The 26,815-nt window shown below is 55.7% G+C and overlaps 2 protein-coding genes across 5 annotated transcripts in view; one reads left to right on the top strand and one right to left on the bottom strand.

Annotated features, from left to right (window-relative positions):
* LOC122392963 (hepatocyte nuclear factor 6-like) overlaps positions 1-6,531 on the top strand; it is a 52,686-nt gene extending 46,155 nt beyond the window's left edge. For all 4 annotated transcript variants that reach the window (XM_043388360.1, XM_043388362.1, XM_043388359.1 and 1 more), the window contains 2 exons: positions 2,886-2,995; positions 4,794-6,531. In XM_043388360.1, the coding sequence (XP_043244295.1) occupies positions 2,886-2,995; positions 4,794-5,069 (386 nt within the window). In that variant the 3' untranslated portion in view covers positions 5,070-6,531. The remainder of the gene's footprint in view (positions 1-2,885; positions 2,996-4,793) is intronic.
* Positions 6,532-11,144: 4,613 nt separating this feature from the next.
* LOC122392954 overlaps positions 11,145-26,815 on the bottom strand; it is a 31,705-nt gene continuing 16,034 nt past the window's right edge. Inside the window, exons 4-18 of the mRNA XM_043388343.1 lie at positions 26,667-26,812; positions 25,538-25,672; positions 24,988-25,156; positions 24,489-24,685; positions 22,773-24,055; positions 21,743-22,011; positions 21,357-21,473; positions 15,373-15,491; positions 14,880-15,053; positions 14,417-14,508; positions 13,962-14,040; positions 13,289-13,441; positions 12,656-12,934; positions 12,109-12,394; positions 11,145-11,361 (exon numbers count right to left, since the gene is read on the bottom strand). Coding sequence (XP_043244278.1) covers positions 11,195-11,361; positions 12,109-12,394; positions 12,656-12,934; positions 13,289-13,441; positions 13,962-14,040; positions 14,417-14,508; positions 14,880-15,053; positions 15,373-15,491; positions 21,357-21,473; positions 21,743-22,011; positions 22,773-24,055; positions 24,489-24,685; positions 24,988-25,156; positions 25,538-25,672; positions 26,667-26,812 — 3,665 coding nt within the window. The 3' untranslated portion in view covers positions 11,145-11,194. The remainder of the gene's footprint in view (positions 11,362-12,108; positions 12,395-12,655; positions 12,935-13,288; positions 13,442-13,961; positions 14,041-14,416; positions 14,509-14,879; positions 15,054-15,372; positions 15,492-21,356; positions 21,474-21,742; positions 22,012-22,772; positions 24,056-24,488; positions 24,686-24,987; positions 25,157-25,537; positions 25,673-26,666; positions 26,813-26,815) is intronic.

The following is a 26,815-nucleotide window of genomic DNA, read 5'->3' on the forward strand; positions in this document are numbered from 1 at the left end:
TGGGGCATGGGGAGGGGCGAGGGGTGTGAATGGGATGTCCGAAGGAGAAAAGCAGTCGGTCGCAGGGATCTATCAGTACTTTTGTATCGCAATCGTAACAAATTTTCCGTTACAATACCTCTGAAGGTGGATAAAATTATAGCATTTCGGTGTGCGATAATGTATATTTCGGTGTGCGCAGTGAATGGTGGGGTGCTAAACATAGACCAATGTCGTTAAGTTGGCGAATGAAAGGAGCATGTAAGGTTTATGTACATATAGGACATAGGCATCTAGAATTCCTAAAAAAGAACAGCGCATGGAGTGGGTGTATTTATAGTAATTAATTTACCCAACACTAATTTAGTGGAGGAATCAACACTAAACGTAAGGGAAACGATAAGTGTGTGGGTAACATCAAACGTGTTGAATATCATAAAGCATCAGTCACAAACGGGTAGCTATGATAAAGTTACAGAGAAAACAGCGAAGCAGGTAGGTATAACATTACACGAGACCAGACAAACGTCAAGTCGTTGGCAGAGGTAAGCAAATACATATGTCGCAGAGACAGCGTAGGTTCGCGACTAAAAGCAGCCCGCTGTGCACTCTTGACAGTGTGGGGGAGTACAGTCCACCGCTGAAACGAGCAGACAACGTCGTAACTAGAGAAAGCTGGGAAGTGCACGACCGGTGCCGATAAAAATAAATGGGCCTATTTGCCTGCTTGGGTCTGGTCGTTCTGCCAGTAAAGAATGGAACGGGGTCATTGCGGTACAGAGCCATCTCACGCCGCTTCCCGCAGGCATCCTGAAGCTGGGGAAGAGGAAAGCTCGATAAAAGTTACGAATAAACGAATAAACATTAACTTCCCTTCAAGCTTTTTTGCCGTTTTAAGTCGAGCTTCGTTTCTGAACCAGAACAGCATGTACATACCTACCTAAATGTGTGAAGTCGAACATTACCGGTTATAAGGTACATACGTTACGTGATCTTTGTCAAGTTACACAAAACGTTATCAACTCCTCGTTGTTTTGGAGGCAGACATTGTGAAAAACTGACACCTCTTTATCGTCGGCCCGCTGGGGAGTTGAACGCCCTCGGCAGCCGGCGGCGATTCATGCAGTATTTACGCTGTGAGCCGGCCGGCCCCAGCTGGCCGCGCGGATAATACCGTCTTTGTACGTTTGGACCGGCACGCAGACTCAACCGGACCGCACTGCGCTGATGGATAGGGGGAGACAGCAGGGGAGGGGAGGGGCGCGGTACCCTCAGCTGACACCGGACAGCTCAACCAGTCGCGACAAACCGCCGTGACCAGGGCGTCAATCAAAAGTTCGCGATTAGGTGCTGTGTTTTTACGCACTCACCAGCAACAAAAGCCCCTTTTTGTGCAATAGTTTTCAGTAAATGGGGCAGCAAACTGGGGCATATTAGGTTATACCGAAAGTTGCGCTATATTTGACCACAAAAAGCGTTTTTACGCGGTCGGTCGCGCAAACCGCTCGACCACCAGGTTCCACTCGCTGACATTTCCATCAGCACCTCCCTCCGGCAGCGCGGTGACCCAACACCGTCCCACCCGGACACCCCGCACCCCTGGCGAAATGTCACTGAGGGGCCGGCGGCACCGGGGCGACGTCCCCTCCCCTGCCCTCCCCGGCGGGCGCCCGGCCAGTCGCCGAGCCGGGGACGGGGACGGAGGGGGAGGGGAGACAGCGGCGACGCGACGCCTGTCGTTCGTCCGCCGTACCGGGGAACGGGCGACGACCCCAGCGAGGGGTTTCGTCACAGGGACAATGCCGCGCCCCGACCGCGTGACGACTGGGGAACCTTGCTGTGGGTTAGAGCACATGTGTGGTGCAGAGCACAGCACACCGACTACAGGTGTTAAAGGCGATGTTATCTCGTCTCTCAGCGACTTGTTAAATAGGTCTGTGTCGGGCCGTGACCTGTCAAACGGAACTGTGACAGACTGGGACGCCTCACGCTGGTTTGGGTCACGTGACTGTCATGGTGTGGCAGCCACGTGTCGCGGTCCATGTCATGTGACCATGCCATGGCGCCTCGTTACACGGTGCTCAGCCAAAGCCAACCTCGCCTCGTCTTATGTGAGCCACACATCAGCGGGTCGGTTACCTGACTGGCAATGAGAAACACAATAATGAGTGAAATACACCAAGTGAAAAGGCAATAGTCGTCGAGAGGAAAGAAGAGTAGGAATCAATATAGAAAAGATATAGAGGATCGAGATTGAGCCAAAGCTGAATCAGGCGTTCGGTGTTATCAAAATGAAAGGCACGTAACCACAGGTTTTCTGATGCTTCCGTAATGTGCTGTGGCGTGCAGCGCTCATTTACAGGTTAAATGAACAGGACGTCTGTACTATGCCGTTCCGTAACAGTCATTACCGTGACACAAACAGGCTGAGTGAGCTCTCCCGTCCCTCGGTAGACCCGGCGGAGGAGGCCGCGATGTTTCACGACGTTTCGTTAATCACCCCTGTCAGGTGGCCGATGTTTGGAACGATTTGACAGATGCTTAACGTCGGATCCCCGGGGCCGAGACTCGTTTCCAATCGAGCTGCCAGCCGCCCGTGTCGCAACCACGGAAAACACGTCAATAAACGGTCCTGCTCGCCGCAGGCACGCGATGCAATTTGTACCGCTGTCCATCATGTGGTCGAGTGCCGGTGATTCATTGTCGGGTATGGTTCAAGCCCTTCCTACCCGCAGCACATGTGTGTCGTGACACAAGCTCCACATGTTTCGTGCACACCCTCAGTCGCGTCACTCCATCTCCCGTGTCGCCCGTTAAATGTCCGCCGATTGTCGCCTGGTTGTCTGAGCTCATATCCCCGGGGATTCACCGTCCGCTCGCCTCTGACCGAGTGTCGTCTGTTTCAGCGTGCAAAAGGAAAGAGGAGCAGCCGGCCGCCGAGCAGCCGCCTGCGCCCAAGAAGCCGCGCCTCGTGTTTACCGACCTACAGCGGCGAACACTGCAGGCTATTTTTAAGGTGAGCCACGGCCCCAAACACACCTAATGACCCAGCTGTCTCCGCCTTTCCGCAATGCTGGGATATAGGTCTCTTTCAGTTATTTTATGTAGGGATTATGCTCGGTAAAGCCAGGAAAGAGAGAAAATATCGAAACTCAAAATCTCTCAGGAGCCCTCAGCGTCGTTCCTTTTTAACAAAAGCGCATTCTTCTTCGGTTTTCTGCGCTGGGGAAATTCATCTTTTGTCTGCTTAGCTTCAAAATTGGATAGCTTCGAATTTCAAATTATGAAAAACAACGATTTCTCTAAATACGCTCAAAGCCTAGCACTCGCCTCTTTATCTTCAGCGCTCTGTTCTAATCGCACCCGTCCCTGATCCCTCTACCCATTTACGAGGAGCAGTGACACTATCGGTGCAGTTCACTGCTTCCCCGATAGGTGACAGCACCGCCTGAAACGCCTTTCAGCCGACGCATGACTGAGGTACTGTACCGAGGCCGTTCGCCAGAGCCAGAGTCGGCACTCGGCAGATGGGGACAGAACTGATATAGGTAATAGGTATGCTCCGAAAATGGGTTTTTATGAGGCAAGGAATTGATCGAAATCTTCCAATCTATAAAAGTTAAATGGTTAAAAGTTAAATGCCATCTACATCTGGATCTGCCTCTTCGCCCTTTCCGCCGTATGGTGAAGCACAAGCTTTGTAAGCGATGCGGTACAGCATAGCTTCAGGCGTATGTACTGCTAGCGCCATCTGTCAGCAGATGTAAAAGTGGGGCTTAGAGTCCGGCCGCACAAAGACAGCAGCGTTGACGATCGGGGTTTTAGGGCGCTAAAAGCGTTGGATGCGCCTGCGTTTTACGACACAGTCTTTGTTTTCGCTCGGCGGTTACATGCGTGCCTGCAGTTGATGGCATTTGGGGGTGATCATCGTTGTGGCATTGCCGCTGGCTGAACTGAACACTCGCTGGCGGCTCGGGTAATGGCAGAATTTAATTAGCAATCTGCCATGATCCAGCCATTGTAGCAATCGCAGGCGACTCAGAAATAGAACAGAGGTCATGGCACTGTCAGACAACGGGGCTACGATTGCGAATCAAGGCCTAATGGCGGAGGAAACCACCACTCAGTGCGGTTTATGCATCTCGGGCTAAGTGTAATATCCAAAACGATTGATGCCATGGCGCATGGAGCGGTCCTGTTAGCAGATGTGACTCGACTGAAATCAGTCCGATGATAATGATCCCTAAAAAAGAGCTCCATATTCGCGATCAACAATATCTGTTGTGATGTGTTGTGTGTTGAATGTGATGGTGTGGTCGAAGAAATGCCCATGTTCAAAGAACGATCACAAGCAGGGGTGGAGCTTCCTATTCACTTGGTGGGGCGCCTGCCCCACCAACTTGCCATTTTTCCCCACCAATAAGCGTTTTGCCCCACCAACTTAAGCCGATTTGCAGGACTTTACTGCTTAGCAAACCTATGTTTTTCGCATTGAGGAGCTTTGAAATGTCTGTGTAATGCAAAATATTATCTCTGTAATGAAAAGAATTGATTCATTGTTGAATTTTATCCAACTTAACAATCGGACATTGTAGGTTTGACAACTTTTTGCCCCACCAACTTTCCTGGAAAAGCTCCACCCATGATCACAAGTACTTCCTTCTCAAACAAGAGACCAACCTTTTATTTGAAATAATGCCGAATTACTTTTACATTAATCTGCATACAAATAACTAAATACACAAAAGTACACCACCATTCTTGATGTCGGTTCTTCTCTGTTCTGACCATATGCGTTTCTTTTCGCCCCGCAGGAGACGAAGCGTCCCTCGAAGGAGATGCAGGTGACGATCGCGCGCCAGCTCGGCCTCGAGCCCACCACCGTGGGAAACTTCTTCATGAACGCGCGCCGCCGATCGCAGGACAAGTGGAAGGAAGATGATAAGCCGGGCGGCGGCGGAGGCGGCGGCGGTGGCGGCGGCGGCGGCGGCGGCGGCGGCGGCGGCCTGCTCCAGAACCAGGTGCTGACCACAGCCGTCAGCACGGCGCCCCTGCAGCACGCGCTCGACTCCCTGACGGGCGACTTGTGACATGAGGACTCGGAGGGCGCCGGCGGCGTCATACGCCTCTACGTCGGCTCCGACGACAACTGAGCGACGCGTCCGGAGCGACGCGCGCGGCGGCCGACGGTTCCACGGCGGCCGGCCGCAGCCGCGCGGCGCCCGTCCGCCGCCGCCGACCGACACTTCTAGTCAGCCGGGCTCGGCCTCCTCACAGTGATGCTAGTCATGAACGCTAGGAGACAACCATGCTAGTCAGGCGCAGACGACAGGCCATAGTGATCCATAGCAATACGCGTGTTGGCGCGTCGCGGCGGTGGCCGCGCCGGCAGCGGCCGCCGGGCCGCCAGGCCTGCTCGTGCCGCCGCGCTCTCGGCCGACTCTGCGCGCCGGCGCCAACTGTGTGTGCGTGTTTCCATTCTGATCTCAACACATTCCGTAGGTATTTTTAGCAGGTTCGGCACCGAGACGAAAGATATTTCTATATAGATGCAAGGCGGCGCGCAACGCGGCCTGATCGAGTGTACATAGACACATTCATTTTATGCATGGATCGATCACCTGAGCACACTGTACATACCCCAGGTTGTTGTCTTTGCATTGCCTTTGATTTGTTGTCGTCGCACCCGTAGAGCGTCGCGACCGAGCGCGCCGCGCCGCCGCCGCCGCCTCACCATTTGTATACTGTCCGTGGTTTTTTGTACACGACTGGCGGTCGGCAGGCGAGCGAACCGGGCCTCCGGTTCGGCGCCGACCCTCACGAGACGCCACGGCCGCCGACGGCGCGCCCGCCTCTACTTACCGGCGCGCGGCGCGAGCGCGGACCGCGCCTGTCCGCGGCGCGCGCGACTATGTGGCCTGCTGTCGCCCCCCACCCCCTCCCCGCCCCCGACGTGCCGCGAGTGGGCCGGCCGATGGCGGACGGCGCCTAGGTATCTAGATGTTGGTGCAATAGCCGTCGCATGTCCCACATATCACCGAACCCCACCGCGTCGCGTGCGCGCACGGCGCGGCCGCCCGCCCGCCGGCCCCACCTGAGCTGACCTGACCCGCACGGGACGGGCGCCACGGCCAAGGCCAACAAATCGTCTAGTCACTCCAGCATTCCAGTAATCGCATTCCGGACGCCAGGTTGTTTTCTACGCTGGTTTTGTTGTGAGGTGCTCTGGTGCCACCATCGCGAGTCCTTCAAACTGCTAGTCAACCGTGCGTGGGCGCGGCCGCCTCGGCGTTTAGTCCTCTGAGTTGGTCTCGCCTCGCAGCCAGTCATTATTTAATCTATTTATTATTGTCGGTAGAGCGTAGGATGTGAGCGGCACCGGAAAGGCAGAGCGCGAGAGCGAGCACAAAGTGAGAGGAGGCAGCGGCGCGCCGGGCCGGCCCCCTCCGGCCAGCCCGTCGCTACCTCCAGTCGGACCCCACCCAGCCCGTATGCAGTCGTTTTAGAGAATGTAAGACTCTCTGGTGTAAGTGAATAAATAGAGTAAGTGAACGGTGCGTTTGGTACGATTCTGGATGGAACAAGGTGAGGATAATGCACGAGAAGACTGACGGGGCGGATATTTACAGGTACGCAGTGGAAGATAAATGTCATTATCTATGCCTGCACGGGACAGAACAGTTCAACGTGCATAGCGCGGCATTCCCATCAAGTGCCTGGGTCTTCTCAAACACAGCCCAGCATTTCCAGCAACCCACGGAGACCTGGCAACGGACATGACTGCAGCGCGCCAGCCTTCCGCCCGTTCATGACCATTGCAAATCCAGTTCAGCAGGCGCGTGCACGCCCAATGTACGCCAATGGCCGCGAGCACGAGCGGCCCATGGCCCTGCAAACTTGTCCAGCGGCGGCCCCCGTCGGCTGAACTATGCCGACGTTTATGCGTGTCGGATCGATGACTATGAAGAGCGACCCCTCGTCACGGGGAGGGGGTGGGGAGGGTATAACGGGGGTGGATGGGGGGGGGGAGTCGCAGCTGCCGGGTCAAGTGCTGCGTTCACTGAAAGGAGCGCGATACATCCGCCTATTCATGCGTTCCGCTGCAGCGAGACAGCACGCTCCCCAGCGCGGCCTGACCTCGTATATTATGGGTAAATCCACCACCCTTAGGCTACAGGCCACTAGATAATCGACCATAAGTTCATTTGCCTTACCAGGTCACCAGGAGTTATGAACATCACGCCTTCTAAAAGAACCGCACTTTAGGTTTGTTAAGTAGCCGCTAGATGGCAGCAGTATACATCGCCTGTGGAGTATACTGTACCGCAATACAGAAACGAGACTGACACGAAACTTCAGCAGACAGCCCCAAAGTAACGGCACCTATCCGTGCTTCTATCCTCAGGATACTGAAATCCTTTTCCTCCACGCCACAGCCCCCTTCCGGGCTGGGCAGGCAACTTTATCTCATGCGGGCTGCTCCCTTGGAGCGGCACCGTTGCTCCCGAGGGAGCGCACCCCGTAGCCGGGTGCAGTGAGTGCCTTGGGGCTGGGTGGCCTGTCCTCTGGACGGGCTCAGCCCCGGTGACTCACTAGGGTGCCTGCCCAGACCAATGTCTCCCCCTAATTCCTATCATCCTTCCGGCTCTGCAATGGTCTTGTCGACCGAAAGGGCCTAACCCAACAAAAAAAAAAAAAACAAACAAACAAACAAACAAAAGTAACGGCACCGTTCCATGCTTCTATCCTCAGGATACTGAAATCCTTCTCCTCCACGCCGCAACCCCCCTCCGGGCTGGACAGGCAATTTTATATCATGCGGGCTACTCCCTTGGAGCGGCACCGCTGCCCCCGAGGGAGCGCACCCCGTAGCCGGGTGCAGTGAGTGCCTTGGGGCTGGGTGGCCTGTCCTTTGGACGGGCTCAGCCCCGGCGACTCACTAGGGTGCCTGCCCAGACCAATGTCTCCCCCTATATCCTATCATCCTCCCGGCTCTGAAATGGTCTCATTGGACCGAAAGGGCCTAACCCCCCCCAAAAAAGTAACGGCGAAACGGAATGCTGGCGACGGATGACTGACTTGGAAAGAGACGGATATGAATGTGGTAAACATCAATGACAAATTAGCTTGCAGGTGTCTTGCACGACGACATCCAAGCAATAGACGTCTTTCAACAGCATTGTCCAGGATATCATCAGTCTAAAATCTATATCATAAAACCTCAGATCATAAGCAGGCGAAACATTTCTTTACTAGGTAACTCAACCGAGTCCTACCAAGAATTCCAGGACCAAGTTACAAGTTTTCCACCCTCCACAGCAAAAACCACATCAACTTGTGAATCGCATATTTCTGTTGTGCGATAAAAATCACCCGACCTATGTATGTATCCGTCTGACAGAGCTCGGGGTACTCCCGTCTCGGCGAACGGAGCATTCACCGGGGCGGTCGGTAGGCGGAGGGCTAATTAATCAGCCACCGGCGCACCGGAGCCTAACAACACGCTAAAACCGCTGATTTATCACCAGCAGATAACAAGGAGCGCCCGAGGATCCGGTGGCGTCGACCGGCCATAATGATCACGCCGAACGGCACGGCGGGCGCCGGCAGGAACCCGTACCGGAGGCGCCGGGCAGTGGGAGGGCACGGCACCAGGAGGAACCCATACGGGGGGCGCCGGACAGTGGGAGGGCCAGGCGCCGGCAGGAACCAGTACCGGAGGCGCCGGGCGGTGTGGGGACCACGCCAGGAAGGAGGGCTAGCCGCCAGGCCAGGGAGAGGGCTGGTCAGGCTAGGCAGCGGGAGAAGCAGGGCAGCAAAAGGAACCAATACCATGGTCCGGTTAGGCATGAGAAGGGCCAGGTCAGATATGAGACGGAGAAGGGTTAAATCAATTCCACATGAGAGGAAGCTCATCAAACATTTACTGTGACATCAATGGCCAGGGCCTTTTACGCACTATTTTAATGATTTATTTAAATAGCAGTTTGACAGGAAATGAGCCGACGAGCCAATCAACTGGTTTGAATTCCCCGGCCTCATCATCCAGGGAAATAGCATTACGACACCAGGCACGTTGCGCTCGTTAGATATGCATCTACCAAGGACTTAAAGCCGCTTACTGCCCTTGCTGCTTAGTGGAAACTCAGTTTGTGCACTGACGAAACGAACTGGCATCTACTTATCAAAGTATGCTACACTGTTTGTCACATCATCTTCACAAAAAAGACGTAGCAGTTCCATGTGAATGTATTGAACACTGGATACGAGGATGGCAAACATGATGGATGGCGAGGGATGAACATGCTGTTCCGTATGCTGCCAATGATGACGATGAGTATGACGAAAGAGGCCAGCATCACAGAGCGAAGGAGCGGCACAAGGCATCACAGACGTTCGAACAGTGAGTTTCGTGTTGAGATTACATATTCACAGAGTAACGAGCCGACGCGACGCGGTCTCCCCAAATGGCAGTACTGGTTACACACACGAGAGTTATACACAAAGTGGTTAACGTGGCCAAACGCAATGACTTTAGCGGCGGCCAGCTTCCTTCACACAGACAGGTAGGCTGGAAGACCCCCACAGCGAAAACAAACCGCCAATCAAGGCAAGTCGCGGCTCAGTCGAGGCACATTTTATCACAGCGTTAGTCCAAGGAAAGGCTCACCAAACTACACAGCTATCTATGCATTAGAATGTAACTTTACCAGGCACAGTTCTTGCAATTCATCACTTTGTAGCAAAACGGTTCGTATGCGATCGCAACAATACAGAATAATACAAGTCTAAAACATTTCGATCGTCACAATAAGATCGGAGTATTAATCGGCAAATACGACGAAGAGTACTCCAGAGGCCAGACATCAGCAAAAAGCTCACACGGCAATAAGCTCGCCTGTCTCACACACGCTCTTACCATCGAGACTGCTCTTACATACTCAGCGCAATCAATGAATAACATCGCGTTATCGACATTTTATTGAGTATTAGGTGACGGATGCCTCGGAAAACCGGGCAACATGTAAAAATAATGACAGCTTCCTGTGGTGTGATGCCAACAGCCCAGTGCCCATCGGACGATAATTAAAGACAACGACGCGTGTTGATGAGTGCAAAGTCCAGATACGAACGATGCGAAGAATGAACCGAATATGCCTCATGGTACAATTGACATAACGCGAAAGGCAATACAAAAGGTCACGATAAGTAATTCCGAAAAATAAAACACAAAACCCAAATTTAAAAGCAAAACGTAAAACACATAGCTCTCAAGTGACGCTACTGATGAGTATTCGGAGCGCTTACCACGCCGGAATCTAGGAGCAGCCATGCAGGCGATGCACTGATGGATAATCGCGGTCCAGATGTAAAAAAGCAATGGCAGACCACCGTGTTTTGTGCTCTTTCTGATGAAGGGCACTTGTGCATTTTCACCAAAGAAGGTACAGAATCATGTGAAAGTGAAGCCTCCTTTCGTTATGATAACGTTAAAAGAGGCATAATCTCCAGCCAATGGTATGTAGCGATTAAGCACATAAAATAGCGCGTTAAGGCTGAAACAGACTCTTTCCGCGTTCAGGAAATCGCATGCGAGAGCCTATTCAAATACATTGTAATTCTTCTCGCATCAATCGCTTGCGAGAGGTGCGTGCGCTTGATGCGAGCGTGCTTCCATGTATTTGAATAGGCTCTCGCATGCGATTTCCTGACTGCGGAAAGAGTCTGTTTCAGGCTTAAAAGAGTGATGACTCTATCGGTTCCAGCTGAGTAAGGGGATGGGGAGGACCAATACCGTTTGTGTATGGACCAGCCCGTTCCAGTCACTCCCAGTAGCTCTGATTGGGAGGCACGCCAAACACTTCCACCAGGCGAGTCCGGGTTACTGCCGTCCGAACCAGTCCCTCCCTTGTGGCAAGTACCTACCCAGTTCGGACACCCCTCCTCTGAACGTACGGAGAGGAAAGGGCGTACCAGAGCCAGCGTCACATGGCACGTGAGCACCAACAGAAAACTGCTCCGTTTGAGCGTACTCCATCCCTCCACGGCATATCAAGGTGCAAACGACCACCCCGGCAAGACAGCCCATCTCCAAACGACACCATATCCCAGTGCTCCCCAGACCCCGCCTTTCCCTCCCGCCCGGCGCGAGACCCTCGGTCGCCCGCCCGCCCGGCGCGCAGCCCTCGGTCGCCCACCTGACGCCGGTAGATCGTCACCGCTTGGTGCGTTTCTCGGCCGACTGCGACGCCGACTGAATGATGATCCGATTTCGCTGTCGTGTGACGCGCGCGGCGGGCGCCGACGTCGCCGGCCGGCTGAGACCCGACAGTAGCATCTGACGCAGCCGGTTCGGCGCAGACGTGGGCGCCAGTACCGGCTCTGTGGGGTGGAGCCGGGAGGTGGGGTTATACACGGTAAAAGGCGTGCAGGTGCGATGCAAAGCGTTCAGAATGCACATGGACAAGCCGTGATGTGACAAACCTACATATACACATGTAGGCACACCCACTACCTACGTACGTAGACACGTATGTATGCATTCTTAGCTTTAATCTCTCTGTAAGGTGTTGGTAGGAAGCCCAAGCGCAAATCACGATGAAAATGACGGATGAATGGAAAGGAAAATAGACGATATTTATCGCACGTACTGACACTAAAATGCCCCCACCACCTATCTCATTTTATTTTCCGCGGTTGTCCATCCCCTGCCCCAAGAGACCGCAAGCCCGAATAGCCAGACCCGTGTCACGCGCCAAAGACACGGGCACCCCGTAGTTTCACTTTCCGTAAAGTGTATCGACGCAACTCGATACTTTAGGAGCCTTATTGGAAAGGCAGATCACAGACGGCCAGGCGGCCACCAAAACAACGACGGACAACCAGCTCACAGGGACAGTCAAACTCAACTGATACACAACAGTGTTTGAAAGGAGCACACAAACCTGTCGAGCGGCATGTAAATGGGCAGAACTCGACGCGAACGATTCTCGTTCAGACACTATCGAACACAAATTATACAATAAATTGCATCGAGTGGTCGAATGAAAGCCAAACACCGCAGACTATCCGTCCCGTTCTGGCCAGACCGAACCGTATCACTCGTCTCTGTCCCTTCCTCCGGCGTACCTGGCGCGCTGCTGGCGTCGCTCGGCGCCCGGCTGTGAACCAGGGGTGCCGGCTGTACGGCCGCCGCCGCCGCCGCCGGGTCCAGCGCCATGCCGTGGGCGGCGGCCGCCGGCGGGGGCGGGGGCGGCGCGGCGGCCGCCAGCGGCGCGTGGCCCGAGCCGCGCGGACCGTGCAGCCGCCGCCGCAGCTCGTCCCGCTGCCGCCGGTAGTGGCTGCGCTCGCGCATCAGGTCGTGAACCATTCGCTGGAGCCGCTTCAGGCCGCGCACCTGCTCCTCCGTCTGCGCCTGAAAACGAGATGGGACGATGTAAGGCGAGGGACAAAACTGCGACGGCAAGAGAGAAGCCCGATAAACAAATTAATCTCTCATTCACTGCTTCCCCGAGCCAGAGTAAGCTTACTTAAATCCAGCACATTATGCAGCAGCAAAGCATCCACCTTTGAACCTTCCTCCCTGACTTCCCCGTTGTCCACTCTTGCTAGTCTTCAGCACTTCATGCTTCCTCTCTACCCTCCCCTCCACTCCGCCTCCTCACTAGTCACTCACATCCAAATCAGCCACGGCCAGGTCCTTCTCCCGCCCATCAATACGCTGATCCACCAGTCTCTGAAAGGTCCTGCAGTAGAGGAGCCGCAGCTCGACGGCGGCCAGTCCCAGCAGGCGGGGCATCAGCTGGCGCTGGTTGAGCAGCAGCCGGCGGCCGTCCTCTGGCGCCGCGCCGCCCGCCAGCCGACACGCCTTGTGCTCGAGCACCTCGTCCACGGCGTGCATGGCCTCGTCGAGCTCGAGTAGCCGGCGCGTCTCGGCCGCGTCCAGTTGACGACCCTGTGACCCGGGGGGGGGGGGGGAGGTCACTGTCATGGCTATAGATGAAAATGAGACTACTGTTGATATTTGAGAAGACACCTAACATTTTTGAAATGGAATATAGGTACATTATACACATGTAACGAGAAACGACCTTGCCAGCTTACGACACTTACATACGAACGAGGTTGGACCTATCTCGCTCTCCTTTTCGATACCACCCAGTCCTATTGTTTTGCAGAGCTGACATGCCTCATTCCTCGCTTTACGGTTCATCCCACGAGCATTACGAGTTACGACCTTTCCTACCCCTTCCCGTCCTAAACCCTCCCATCCTAGGCTAGACCTGCTCCTCCTCCCCTTATCCCTCACCTGGTGCAGTTTGGAGTTGATCCGTCTCCGCTGGTTGTGCAGCGACTCGCGGCACTCCCTGAGCAGCTGGATCTCACGGCGGATGGACGCGGGGTCATCGGGCGCGGGCCTAGCCGGCTCCGAGTCAGCGTCCGGGTCGGGCGGCTCCACCGGCTGGGGAGGGGAGGCACAGCGGTCAGGTCAGAGGTCGGTCGGCTCTACAGACTGGGGACGAAGGTCACAAGGTTCAGGCCAGAGGTAGACAAGGGAGGGGTCACAAAGGTTAGAGTCCAGTCAGAGGGAGGCGGGAGACAGACAGGAGAGAGGCAAGAGACAGAATGATCATGTCAAGTCAGACATCTTCGTTTTGAAAAAGCTGGTCAGATCACACGTGGCACTTCTCTGTTTACAAGACCAAAGCTAGGCATCGGTCAGAATCGAGTTACCATTTACCCAGCGTCGCACGACAGAACAGAAAGCAAATCATTGCACAAAACACTTCATCCATAGTTCACCTATCGCTTCCAGAGCATGTTATATTTACCTTCATATATTCGCAGTACAACCTACAACCCACAGCCCCTCCCCCTCCCCTTGAGACGGTCAGCTTCAGCTCCACTCGCCCGGCGGCGCCACCTACCGTGTCGGCGGCCGGCGCGGCTGCCGGCTCCGGCGGCTCGGGTGCCGCTCCCGCCTGTGACGGAGCGGTGGTGTCCGTACCGCCTGTGACCTGCTCCCTGAGCGCCTCCAAGCCGTCCGAATCGCGCAGAACTCTGTGCGTAGGGTAGAGGGGAAGGGCAAGTGGGTGAGTGAGTGAGTGAGTGAGTGAGTGAGTGAGTGAGTGAGCGAGTGAGTGAGTGGGTGAGTGGGTGAGTGAGTGAGTAAGAGGGAGGGAGTGGAAGACGAGCGAGATTACGCGAAACCTATCAACAGAACACTGTGCGATAAAAAACAACAACAACAAAGAACACGTAACATATTCGTCATGAGAGATGCATTACGAGTGAACAATGAACATTGATACACAAAGACATCTTTACAGTTTCTACACTGAACTTACGGTCCAGTCTTTGCGACCCTGATATTCAATTGGACATCTCACCCTGTTCTCTCCATCAGTCAGCCCACCACCCCGCACACCCCGCCTACCTGAGGTCCTCCTCAGTGCACGCCTGTCTCCGGCGCCGCTGGTAGGGGTCGGAGGACGAGGAGGGTGAACGTGGCCGGGCGCCGCCGCCACCCTGACAATCACACAGACACGGTGACTTACTGAGGTACAGAACGGGGGTTCGACGGTAAACACGCTTGAAACAGCGAGAAGGCCTGACCAACCTGACCAAGGCCTGAGCAAGGCCTGAGCTACTAACATATCTAAATATTGCCTTCTTGAACTAGCTATGTGCTTTCCTAATTATTGAAATTATTGATTCTCACTTAGATGGTTGGGTAAAAAACTCCAACATATTAAATTTATCTAAGATCCGTATGCAAGCGGTAACCATCAGGTGCATTCAAAGCGTCCACACAGCCGACGTACCAGAGGCACCGCTGACCGGTGTCCCCTTCTCCCCAGTTCCCCTGACATCTCCCAGCACCCCGAGACGCCCCTCACCTGGTGTCCCGCCACTGTGGCTCCCGAGGACCTGCTGCGCTCGAGGGCCGCTTTCGGCTGCGTCTCCCTGTCCGTGGAGACGCCCGAGCGGCGCTGGTCCTCTCCCCGCTCCGGGAGATCGGCCGAGCCGTGGACGGTGGGACCGCCGTCCGCGGGGGGTCGGGGTGGGGCCTCCTGGGGACAGAGAGGTGACAGTAGTGAGACAGGGAGAGAGGTGTGAGAGACCGCGATACACCTGAAGACAGGAACACATAGAGAGAACAGGAGAACACCCCGCTACACACCGAGAATAGAGACACTAGAAAGAAAGAATGATAGCATACAGGACAAGCATCAGCCATGCGCTTTCAGAAGAAAGGGACTTCTTACAAGTCACAGGCCTTGGCACATTGCAATTACTGATAATCATGCAAAAGTAAGAACAACATTAGGATACCAAATACCTATGCAGTGGAGATCACTGCTAAGCTAAATCACTGACTGTCTGTCCTACCTTGCCCACCAGCGCTGCGTCCACCTGCTGTACCCTGCTCTGGGGCGGGTCGGCGGCGGTCCGGGCGGCAGAGGCTGCCTCGTGTGGTGTGGACGCATCAGCCGGCTCACCGATCACAGCTGCCGGGCACAGAGAGGGAGAGGGGCGTCGTCAGAAGGGAAAGGGAGAGAGGGGTCAGTGAAAACTGGTAGGCGGTGGTCAGGAGATATAGATCCAGTCAACCCTGACAGGGCAAAGTCGGCCAACACAGCGCAGGAGCGGCGCAGAGGATGATAGGATCAGATGACTGAGTCGATTGAGACGGAGGACGTAACTTACAAGAAGTGGCATACCATGAGAAGGCGTTTAGAGGTTCTGATGTCAGGATCACAGCCGAGCGGTTCGAAATATGCAGTACCACCTGTTTGTCTCCTTAACGCAAGATAATTGACTGGATACCGATAAATAGTCCGATACACTACCATCTAAACCGATAAGTCGGGACATGACAGACGCATGACTCCGTATTATCTTGTCGGCTGTGAGATTGAGGACAAACTCACACAATCTCGACCAGGATAAGCCCTGTGTCTGCCACACAAAGAACTGGGATAAGAGATACAAATAGTTCCGTGAGCTTTAAATTAATAATAAAGAAACACGTACGGACGTGCGACAGAGCGCATGATATCACGGAGCAAAGGAAGAAATGAGCACCGAAACAAAGTCTGAAACTGAGACAGAGGCAATGCAAACTCATTCAGTCGCAGCACAGCATTTGTGCAGGAGTCTAATACATTTTTTTCAAACGATTTCAAAATTTCAATGATCATTAAAGCTGAATATTGTGTTTAAAGAGTCAGTGGTCAATAGCTCTGTGGAAGTTAGATGCCGTCAAACACACAATATCATGAAACATAACCGATATGGACTGACCATGTCACTAACGTAGTGGCTATGTGCGTGCGTCTGTGTGTGTTGGGGGGGGGGGGGGGGGGGAGGGCTGAGAATCTTAATCACTATAATAGTCACCCCCACACTCACTACACTCATGGTTCCTGTCATCCGTCATCCACCCCTGACGCCCCCGAGCCGCGCAAGACCGGCGCCCCGCGATCATCTGACAGTAGTCAGGAGCTGGGGTCGACTGTGCCGGTCAGTGAGATAGAAGACAGAGGGGGACGATCCTTACACCACCGGTCTGGGACAGAACAGCCCGAGACGTCGCCGGGGAGGAGCATAACCAGTGATCACCTCTCCGGTGACGGCGCGGGCAACAGGTCTGGGCAGCGGGCCCGTCTGGATACTTGATCTCGGAGAGTTCGTGCACATAACTCAATGACAGTGCTTGAACAACTATAAGTCACGGTGGAGCTCACCGGTGGACAACTCAAACTCAAAGCTGCTCTTCCCAGCCGCCCACCGGCCACCGGCGGCTCAAGTGGGCCGGCACGCGGCGGAACATTTCCGAAAGGTCCGCGGCGGGCCGCTGCGTCACGATAAGCGCGCGGAGCGGGCCGACCTGAGCTCGGCGCTGCGCTCAGTCGAGTGGCTGTGCCGCGTCTGACACGATACCCGTGCCGAGCGGCGTCCGGGAGAGCCGCGAGCATGAACGGCCAGCGTCGCCAAAATTCTGTGATAGTCCTGGAGCCGCGGCGTCAGGACGCTGCTGAGACAGTGGACAGTGGGCAAGCAGTCACAACTGATACAGTGGACAGTGGGCAAGCAGCCACAGCTGAGACAGCGAACTTCACGGCGTTCCGGGGCATGCAGCGCTCGCCGCGAGCCGGCGGTGGGGGCCGGGTGCGCTCTCGCAGCCGGCGGCGGGCCGAGCCGGTGCGGCGCACACGCAGCTCGCCGCAGCAGCTGCACGACCAGCTGCAGCGGGCTGTGCTCGGCCAGGAGGCGGTGGACACGCTCAGTCTGCTGCAGCGAGGTGCCGATCCCAACCTGCGTGTCACCGCGCCGCACATCCGCACGCCCAGATCGCTACCCTCCTCGCGCAAAGAGAAAACAATAAAATTTCTAAATCCATCGAAGGGCCCGCGCTTCCGTCACGACAACAGTTGGAGCATACGCGACCCGGAGGCTGGCGCCGACAACTACGCCTTCTGGCACACCGAGCACAGAGACAAGGGCGCGCGTATGGAGACGCTACTGCACCGGGCGGCCCGAGACGGTAAGGCCGAGCTGGTGCGCGCCCTGCTCGACCACGGCGCCGACGCGTCCGAGCGCGACTGGGCGCAGCGCACGCCGCTGCACGTGGCCGCCGCCGCCGACACGCCCGGCGAGGTGCTGCAGCTGCTGCTGAGCGCGCCCGGCACGCTCATCGACGCGCAGGACGCGGCCGGCGACACGGCGCTGCACTGCGCGCTGCGGCAGAAGAACCGGCGCAACACGATCCTGCTGCTGGAGGCCGGCGCGCGCGCCGACATACGCAACAAGGGTGGCCGCACGGCGCTCAAACACCTGCTCAAGGACTTTCCGCAGGCACTGGAGACGGCGTTCGACCGGTCGCTGCGCCTGGTGCGACCGCTCGGCTGGAGTGGACGCGCCATACAGTTCGACTACTCGCTGTTCAACCCGTGCCTGCTCGACGACGACGAGAGCTCTTACGTAAGCTGCATGGAGACCCGTCTGCTCAACAGCATCGAAGTCGAGGCCACGCGCGACCAGCTATTTCTGCACCCACTCTGCCAGAGTTTTCTCAACCTCAAGTGGAAGATGATCTCGCCGCTGTACGTGATCGACATCATCATCTTCTTCGTGTTTGTCGTCAGCTTCAACGTGTTTCTGTTCGCCGTTGTGGACAAGCGGCGTGCAGAAAACATCACCGACAGTGCCCTAATCAGCAACGACATGGGGTTCTTCAACACGTCTGACGTCGTCCCGCCGAACCGCCGCGGCTCTGCGGGCATCGACTTCAACGTCACCTACTTCAACATGCCGCTGGAATCCATCACATTCTTCATCGTGGCCTTCACCTGTGTGTACATCGACCTGCGCGAGACGATCAAGATGTGGGTGCTCGGCGTGATGCCGTACCTGCGCGGCCCGGAGAACGTCATCACGTGGTTCTGTACCTCCACCGCCATCGCCTGTCTGTGCACGGACGTGCTGACGTTCGAGCAGCTGCGTCAGGTGGCCGCCGCCTGCCTGCTCGCCTCGTGGACCGAGCTGCTGTTCATGTTCGGCCGCGCCGAGTTCGCCTCCATGCACGTGATGCTGTTCGTGACGCTGATCCGCACCCTCTCCGTGTTCATGATGGTCTACACGGCCATCACGTTCGCCTTCACCAGCAGCTTCTTCGTCCTGTTCTGCGACAAACCGGACGAGTTCGACGGCCGCTTCGACACCATGACCAGCGCCTTCTTCACCACGGTGGTGATGTCGATCGGCGAGTTGAACTACGACCCGACGCAGCTGCACGGAAGCAAGGGCGGCTACGCCATCTACCTGCTCTTCATCTTCTTCATGCTCATCATCACCATGAACGCTATGGTCGGTATGGCCGTCAACGACACGCGCGACATGGCCGCCAAGGCCGAGATCAAGCTGCACAAAAAGTACATCGAGTTCGCGCACCTGTTCGAGCGCCACCAGCGGTACCGGCGGCGCAGCTGTCTGTGGCGGATCCTGCCCTCCGTTAACATCACCCTGCTCGGCATGCTGCCCGAGGGCCGGCTGGCGGCCAGCTGGCACGTGGTGCCGGGACCGCAGCTCGGCTGGCGCCACCGCTGGCGGGTCATGTTCCCCGGCAAGGAGGGCGGGTACGCGGCGCAGCGCACCAAGGGCACTGAACAGCTGCGTCAATGGCTGGCCCAGTGGCCCGGCCTGCTGCGGCAGGCCGCGCGCATCGTCATCATCAAACACCACGACAGCTGGGACCAGCCCATCGAGCCGGGCAGCGAAGACTTCCAGGAGACGGAGACGGACGGACCGCGCCGGGGGGACAAGGACGCCGGAAAGGATAGCACCGACAGCGCCGAGAGCAGCGGCATATCCAGTGACAAGGACACCGCGCCAGCCGGCGCCAAACGAGTCCCCCTCCGACCCGAGGATGCCGATCCTGAGGGCGGCGGCGAAGAAGGGGAGACGGACGGGAAAGATGGAGAGGATGAGGATGAGGGGGACGGCGGCGGGGCGCCCGACCAGCTGGTGGAGCTCCGGCACGCCGTGCTCGACCTCAAGTGTCAGCTGGGTAAGATGCAGGACCAGCTGGCGCACATCGGCCGAGCCGTCTCCAAAATCGCCTACACGCAACAGTCGACGGTCATACACACGTGATCAGACGTTAGCAATGGTGTCAGAGCGTGATTGGACGTCATGAGACATCATTAGTGACGTCGTTGGCGTACGTCATCGGTGCTTGACTGGTGAGTGGGATAGGCGGCAGCTGGAGTGATATGTGCTGCCCGTTGACGTGGTTAAGAACGCTAAGCCGGTAAATGATATCATATTCGTAGTGTTGTTACGATATTTCGTTGATAGAGCAAAGTACAGATGCTTGACAAGGAACTGTTAATTACAGTCTTGCCCTCGTGTCGATAACCAATCTGATAGTGCCGGGAGATCAGATGGAGACTTTACACTGCCAGCTGCAAGGTAAGATCATGCATTCTGCGGCTCCTTCGGCCATCGGGGGCGTTGGGTCGTTTTTTTTACCAATACCATCATCACCAAGTATCCAACTCCAACCTGAATCGTGATGCTGAATGTTATGGGAAGCGTACAATTAGCAATCGAGCGAAGTTTGGTAATTTTATGATTTATTTACATGAAGACATGATGTAATGTTTAGCATGTTTAACGGTTTAAAAAATGAATGAAATCGTCAACTTTCATCGAACGAGATGTAGCAGAGACTGTACACAAAAGTTAAATGATAAATGAGGTTTTCAGTGACTTAACTTATGAAAAACGATGTAAAAATGTGCTATTCGTATGTGGGAATAAGTGTTTGAAATAAACACCTACTATACATTTATCATTATTCATTCACAGCCGTAAGACACTACTACGACGGTATAAAATATTTTTAACCGAAAAGTGAACAGCGCTCACCAAATCATAAACGGAATTTGTTAGATTCGATGACGAAGATTCGATAACGGTGGCGAAAGATTCGACGAGATTCATTCGGGTTGGGTGCCTGCATATTTGACGATAACATATTGAAAAAAAAACGTAACTTTGACGTCGACGATCACTTTCATGGAGCAATGTTGAGTCCGAGCAACAGAGAACAGAATAGGGAAACGTCTACAGATACACGACACAAATAAACTGGCTGACGTACCGAGGCATATGGCAACTACATGCACGGAGTACATAAGAATTGAGAGTTGAGACGAAATGAATTACAAACTTAGCGGATATTGGAGATTATAATATTGATGGAGATTACAATATTGAATAATCGGAGGTAATCGGAGGCTATCATTGAGCAATTAAGTTACGCGCGGATGTCTACAACACCGTGCAGAGCACCTCGGCTTTTCAGGGCGTAACGGCGACAAATTTTCAAATCAAGCAGAGCGTTCACTGCCATACGCCACAACAAAGACTCGTCGTATCAAATGTCGCCGTCCACCGTTAATTCACATATCGCAAAGGAAAGCAGCTTTTACAAGCGTATAAACTGCCAGCTATCACAAGTCGAGGACCAGACGCGCAAATCTCACCGCTGTATCATCAGCCGAAGATTACCGTCATGCGGCGCAGATACTTGAGCCATGGGATAAAAACGGCGATTATAACGGCAGACTCATGAAGAACAATGGCCCTCTGCTGTCCTGGCCCTACTGTGTACTTTGCACTGGCAAATGTAAACACACGGAACGCACCTAAGACGACCGCGATAAACGGACAAGTTGGTCTCAAAAGACTGACAAATTATTTAACTGTCATCGGCCACTGCCCCCTCCTCTCTCGACAAGACATTCAGTGATGAAGATAGTTGTCCTGCGTACCCTCCTCCCCCGCCCTCTCTCCCGAATACTCACCGGCGGGTGTGGTGTCCAGCGCTCCCGGCCTGTCTCCCAGCCGGAGAGCCGAGCTCAGGGACTCACTCAGACCGTCCAGCTCGGAGGCCGGCAGACGGGACACGGCGCCGCCAGAAACTGTCGGTGGAGGGTCAGGGGAGGTCAGCGGTGGGATCATGGTGAGGTTACAGCTTATAAACGAGCTGCGATGTGGGCTAGGGGCGGTAGGACATGCTGAGTTCGAGACCGTAGCTAGTTGAAACTTTCAGGAATAACATAAGCTGAATTTGTTTCACCATTCAAAGTGCGGAATGGTACCAACTCTGCGAGATGCAGTGTCCAGTTTCGATTATTTAAGCATCCCTCTCTGATACGGTTAGGTCGGCAGTCGTTCCCCGTTGACCCACCGTTGTTCGTGCCGGCGCCGTGCGCGGGCGCCCTCTGCGCCGCCGGCGCGTCCGTGTCCGTGTCGCTCTCCGCGCTGTCCGGCGGGCGCAGCTCGCTGCCCGCCTCCTGCTCCTGGCGCAGACACTCCTCGGTCTCCTGCTTCCTGCACATCCACTGCTGGATGAGTCCGTTCTGTTCGCCGTCCACGGCGCCGCGGCCGGCCAGCTGGCGGAGCAGCCTCTCGGCGCCGGCCACCAGACGGCGGTACTGGTCGGCGGCAAACTCCAGCCTGACAGACGGCGGCCAGAGGTCAGACGAACGGCGAGCAAACGGCGCGGTCTACAGACGGCAGTGTACCATTTTTCAGATTTTTTGGTGGCAACTCACACCTGATGGGGAAAATATTTTCATCCCTAAAATATGAATGACTGACTTTACTTCATCTCTGAAAAAGGTTTCATGTATTCGAACAGCCAGTTTACATGTCACTTGACAGTTGATGGACCCACATCCTTTTGTTTCACACCCTGTCAAGATCCTGACATGAAATCCTGGTTTATCAGTGGACATAAAAATTAGCATTACCTACAACATTTTTCAAAAATAGTTCAGTTATTTACTTTCTTTTTTTCTCATCGTAGGATTTTTTTTTCATCAGCACACCCAACCAAAATCCAATTTTAGAACACTGACAGACGGGGCACCGTGTGGGACAGGCACGATAAATAGAAAAACAGAACCAGTTATTAAAACCGTGCAGAAAATAAGTGAAAGTTGAGGCATATAACACAAACGGCAGATAAACGCGATAAATCTTCAGACACTTCAACGAAGAAAAAGCAAAAAAAAAAACAACAACAACAACAAAGCTGGTCGATTTGATGCCTATCCATGAAAGGCCCTGGGGCCTTTCATGGATGAAAGGCCCTGAGCTGTGGCTGACCTGTGAGGTAGGCGCTTCATTGGGCAATGAAGCGCCTACCTCACAGGTCAGCCACAGCTCAATGAGACTATTCCCTCCCCGTCCCCCAATCTCTCCCGTTCACTCACTGGAAGAGCTGGTCGTCCTGTTTCTCGGGCTCGGGCTCGGAGCGTGTGTTCGGCGGCGGGGCCTGGGCCGCCAGCGCCGCCTGCTGCGCCGCCGCCAGCTGGTGCATCTCGAGCACATGCAGCCGCTGGTAGAGGTCGACCAGCGCGTTCTCGTGGAGCAGCGCGGCGCGCTGGCAGCTGAGCTCGGTCAGACTGGTGAGCGGCGGGCTGGCCGTGTAGCCGAGCCCGGCCAGCCGGCCGGCCGGCGACGCCTGGTGGTGGTACGGGTGCACCAGCGCCGACTGGTGGCTGAGGTGCCCGCCGCCGGCCGGCCGCGGCGGCTGGCTCAGAGATAGGTTCTGGTGGGAGCCGAACGACGGCACCGTCTGACTGAGCAGGTGGCCGGGGGTGGCGGCAGACAGCGGGTGGGCCAGGGCCGGGAACGACTGGCTGAGCGACGGGTTCAGCGACTGCTGCACCGCCAGACTCTGACTGTGAGCGTGACTCTGGTTCATCAGCGGCTGGTTCAGCGGAGACAGCGGCTGGTTCATCTGGTTCAGGTTCATCTGGTGGTTCTGGTTCATGGTTTGGTTCAGCCCCATCTGGTTCGGGCTGAGCAGCTGCTGATTTTGGTTCAGCATCATCTGCTCCTGCTGGCTGTGTGTCATCAGCGCCTGGTTCTGGTTCATGATCTGCTGGTTCGCGTTGATCAGCGCCGGGCTGTGGTTCACCACCGGCTGGTTCACAGCCATCATGTGCTGGTTCTGGTTCATGGCCGGCTGGGTGGGACTCATCACCTGCTGGGTCTGTCCGCCCACCATCTGCTGAGCCGGGCTCATCACCGCTCCATGGCCGCTGAGCCTCTGCTGCGCCGAGCTGAGCCGTCTCTGTCCGCCGAACCCCGGCCCGTAGCCCGCTCCGTACCCCGCCGGAGGGGCAGCGGGGCCGGCCGGGCCCCAGCCGACCGCCGGCGGCGCGTCCAGCTCCGGCCCGTACCCGGGCGCGGCGCTGTACCCGCCCTGCGCCCAGCCGGCCGGCGGTGGTTTGCCGTCGGGCCGCGGGGAGGCCGCCTGCAGCGGGTGTCTCAGAGGGTGGACCGGGTGCACCTGGCGCGCCGGGCCCGCCTGCTCGGCCGGCGGCGGATCAGAGGACGGAGGCAGCGGCCGCTGCACGGCGCCACACGTCACCAGGTTGATGACGGCCGGCAGCAGACGTACGTACTGCAGCGAGTTCAGAGACTCGTCCGTGTCGGCCGGCGACAGACAGCAGAGCACCAGCGTGCGGCAGTTGCCGCCGATCACGTCCTGAGGCGCAGAGGGGCGGACGGAGATCGGTGAGTTTTGAGGATAAGCAGCAGGGTGTGTAAGTGGGCATCCAAGCTGGTTGAGACGGTTATTATACTGGTATCGTGTCTACGAAGCGCATGGAGTCACCCATGGTTGTGACGTTTAACTGAGCGGATAATCAACTAAAAACGTGACTGAACACACATTAAACCAGCCTCCCCGTGCTTCCCCAACCGCAAAACGGAAATCTCCAGGCTGCTGATTAACCGAATTTACACACTTGAACACAATCATAATAACTCTCCACATTAAGGCCCCACTGCTTTCACGACGACCAACAGCACACTTAGTACAACCCATCAACCACCCAGGCCACTTCCTCCAACCCTTCCCCAACCCGTCCAACGCACACCTCACCCTCCCTACTGACCCCACCGTGCACCCATCTGACCTTGAGCAGCGCGGGCAGCGGGGCCAGGTGGTAGGGCACGGACGGCCGGCGGCGGGCCAGCGCCTCCACCACGTGACGCAGTGCCAGCAGGCCGGCATTAATGGTGAAGTCGTCCGGGTCGTCGGGCGCCGGCTGTAGCTCCGAACCGGACAGCTCCACAAAGTACATTGACGAAGAGGTCTCGTGCAGTAGCACACCTGCAACGGCGGATGGAGGGGAGGGGAACACAATGAGCGGCAATCATGATGCACCATCTGTGTATGTGGTGTGTGATGTACAGAGGGGGCTTATAGGTAGGTATTTGTAAACAGCCGGAACTGACGTAGTTTGAATGGAACTCTATTTGAAAACCACTTGTGTTGGCTTAGACTTATGTCCAACAGTTGATCAAAATCCACACACACAGACCCGCGTTTCTCACTACCGCCTCATCCAGCACTGTCCGTGATCCCGCTCTCCTCTCCCTCCCCTCCCGCTGTGCGTGTCCCGGCCCTCTTACCGTCGGCCCACTCCTGCTGAACTTGCACCGTGAACACCGTGTGCGCCTGCTGATCACTGGCCGCCGTAGAGCCCGCCTGTCGCATGGACGAGCCAGCCTCGAGGCAGTGCAGTACCTCGGAGACGGAGGAGCACTCCAACCGGGTGAGACCCGGCACCACCGGGGAGCCCTGGGGGAAACACCGCAGGGGAGGGGTCAGTGGACAGCGCCAACCGGTCGAAACGGGAGGGGGCGGGAGAAACGGGAGGGGTGAGATGGGATGGCTCGAAACAGGACGGGACGAATCAAGCGTATGCATACCGGTCAGATATGACTTCACAAATCATCGTAGTGATGCCTGTTCTTCACTTCACAGGACGGAGTTCATTTATCGGACAACATTTTTATATCGCTTGAAGCGATTCGCTTCCTGGCCGTCTCTTCTGTGTCTTTCACTATAACCGGTGAGTGACGGATTGAATTATGACTTATTAGCCAGTGATGAGTCCTTCCACTCCCCGGCAGAGCAGCGGCATCAGTAGCCTAGCTCTTCACGGGGCTCACGCCTCACCTCCTCGTCGTACTGCACGTCCAGGTGGTAGCTGACGGGCTCGTAGTTGAGCAGGTCGCGGATCTCCTCCTCACCCACCTCCAGGTAGCTGGCCCGCACTGTGAACGCGTGCTCGGCCACCTCATGTGAACTTTGCTGCACGGGGACAAAGAGACTTTTGTTAGCAGTCAGTGGGCATAAGGGGACTATGAAACGATCATAGTTCGTAAATCGTAATGGAACGTGACGAATCGAAGCTGGACCAGGTGCGGAATTGGCGTAATAAACTGACAAAAATTAATATGAAGACAATTATCACCAATATAACGCCTTTTGGGGCGACTAACGGAGCGAACGAGAGGGTGAGCCTTGCACGAGCGAAATTTCGAGGGGGTACCTCCAACTGACTTGTGCACGGCACCCTACTGACCGGTTTCTAGCGATGTGCCAAATTTGAGCACAATCGGCCCAGCCGTTCTCGAGATCTGGAAGCGGCACCCTGCACGTGCGCACGTGAAAATGGGTCCCAACTGACTTGTGCACGGCACCCTACTAACTGGTCCCTAATCGTGTACCAAATTTGAGCGCCATCGGTCCAGCCGTTCTCGAGAACTGGAAACGACCCCTGCACGTGCGCACGTGCAGCAGCACCTCAACTCTGGCACATGGATATGCAGTGCCTAGTGGGTGCCTACCTACATGCCAACTTTCAGCGCAATCGGCCAAGTAGTTACCGAGATATTGCAACAATTGCAAAACTGACACCTCTTCGTTTTGCACGTGGCACGTGCATAAGGGGTCACCCACATGCATCGGGAATAGTCCAATACTTGGTAGAAGGAATGAAGCTACCCTACAAAAATTACCGCGTGTAAATCGGTCAAGTGGTTGCTAAGATATAAGCCTCGCAAAAGCGTCCGCACGGCCGGCCGGCCGCTCATACTCAGAAATTTCCGTTAATCTAAGGAAAGACTACGCTCGCTTCGCTCGCTCCGTAATAAGCGCAATCAAGCTCTGAATTCGTAATACAGCGTACCAATGTGACCGCACCTATAATAAATACCCGGAGCCCATAACGCACGATGTGCGTTGAAACATACAAACATGTAGCGCAAGTGCCCTAAGCATTGTTAACACGTGGCACACGTACCTTGAGCGCCGCGAACACGTGGCGCACGGCTCTGGGCAGCACGCCAAACTCGGCCTCGCTCATGGCGAACGTGGCGTCCGGTCCGACCAGCGTGAACGTCTTCCCGGAGCCCGTCTGGCCGAACGTCACCACGGCTACATTGTAGCCTG

The sequence above is a fragment of the Amphibalanus amphitrite genome, unplaced genomic scaffold (genome assembly GCF_019059575.1).
Source record: "Amphibalanus amphitrite isolate SeventyFive unplaced genomic scaffold, NRLGWU_Aamphi_draft 000509F_arrow, whole genome shotgun sequence".
Lineage (NCBI taxonomy): Eukaryota > Metazoa > Arthropoda > Thecostraca > Balanomorpha > Balanidae > Amphibalanus > Amphibalanus amphitrite.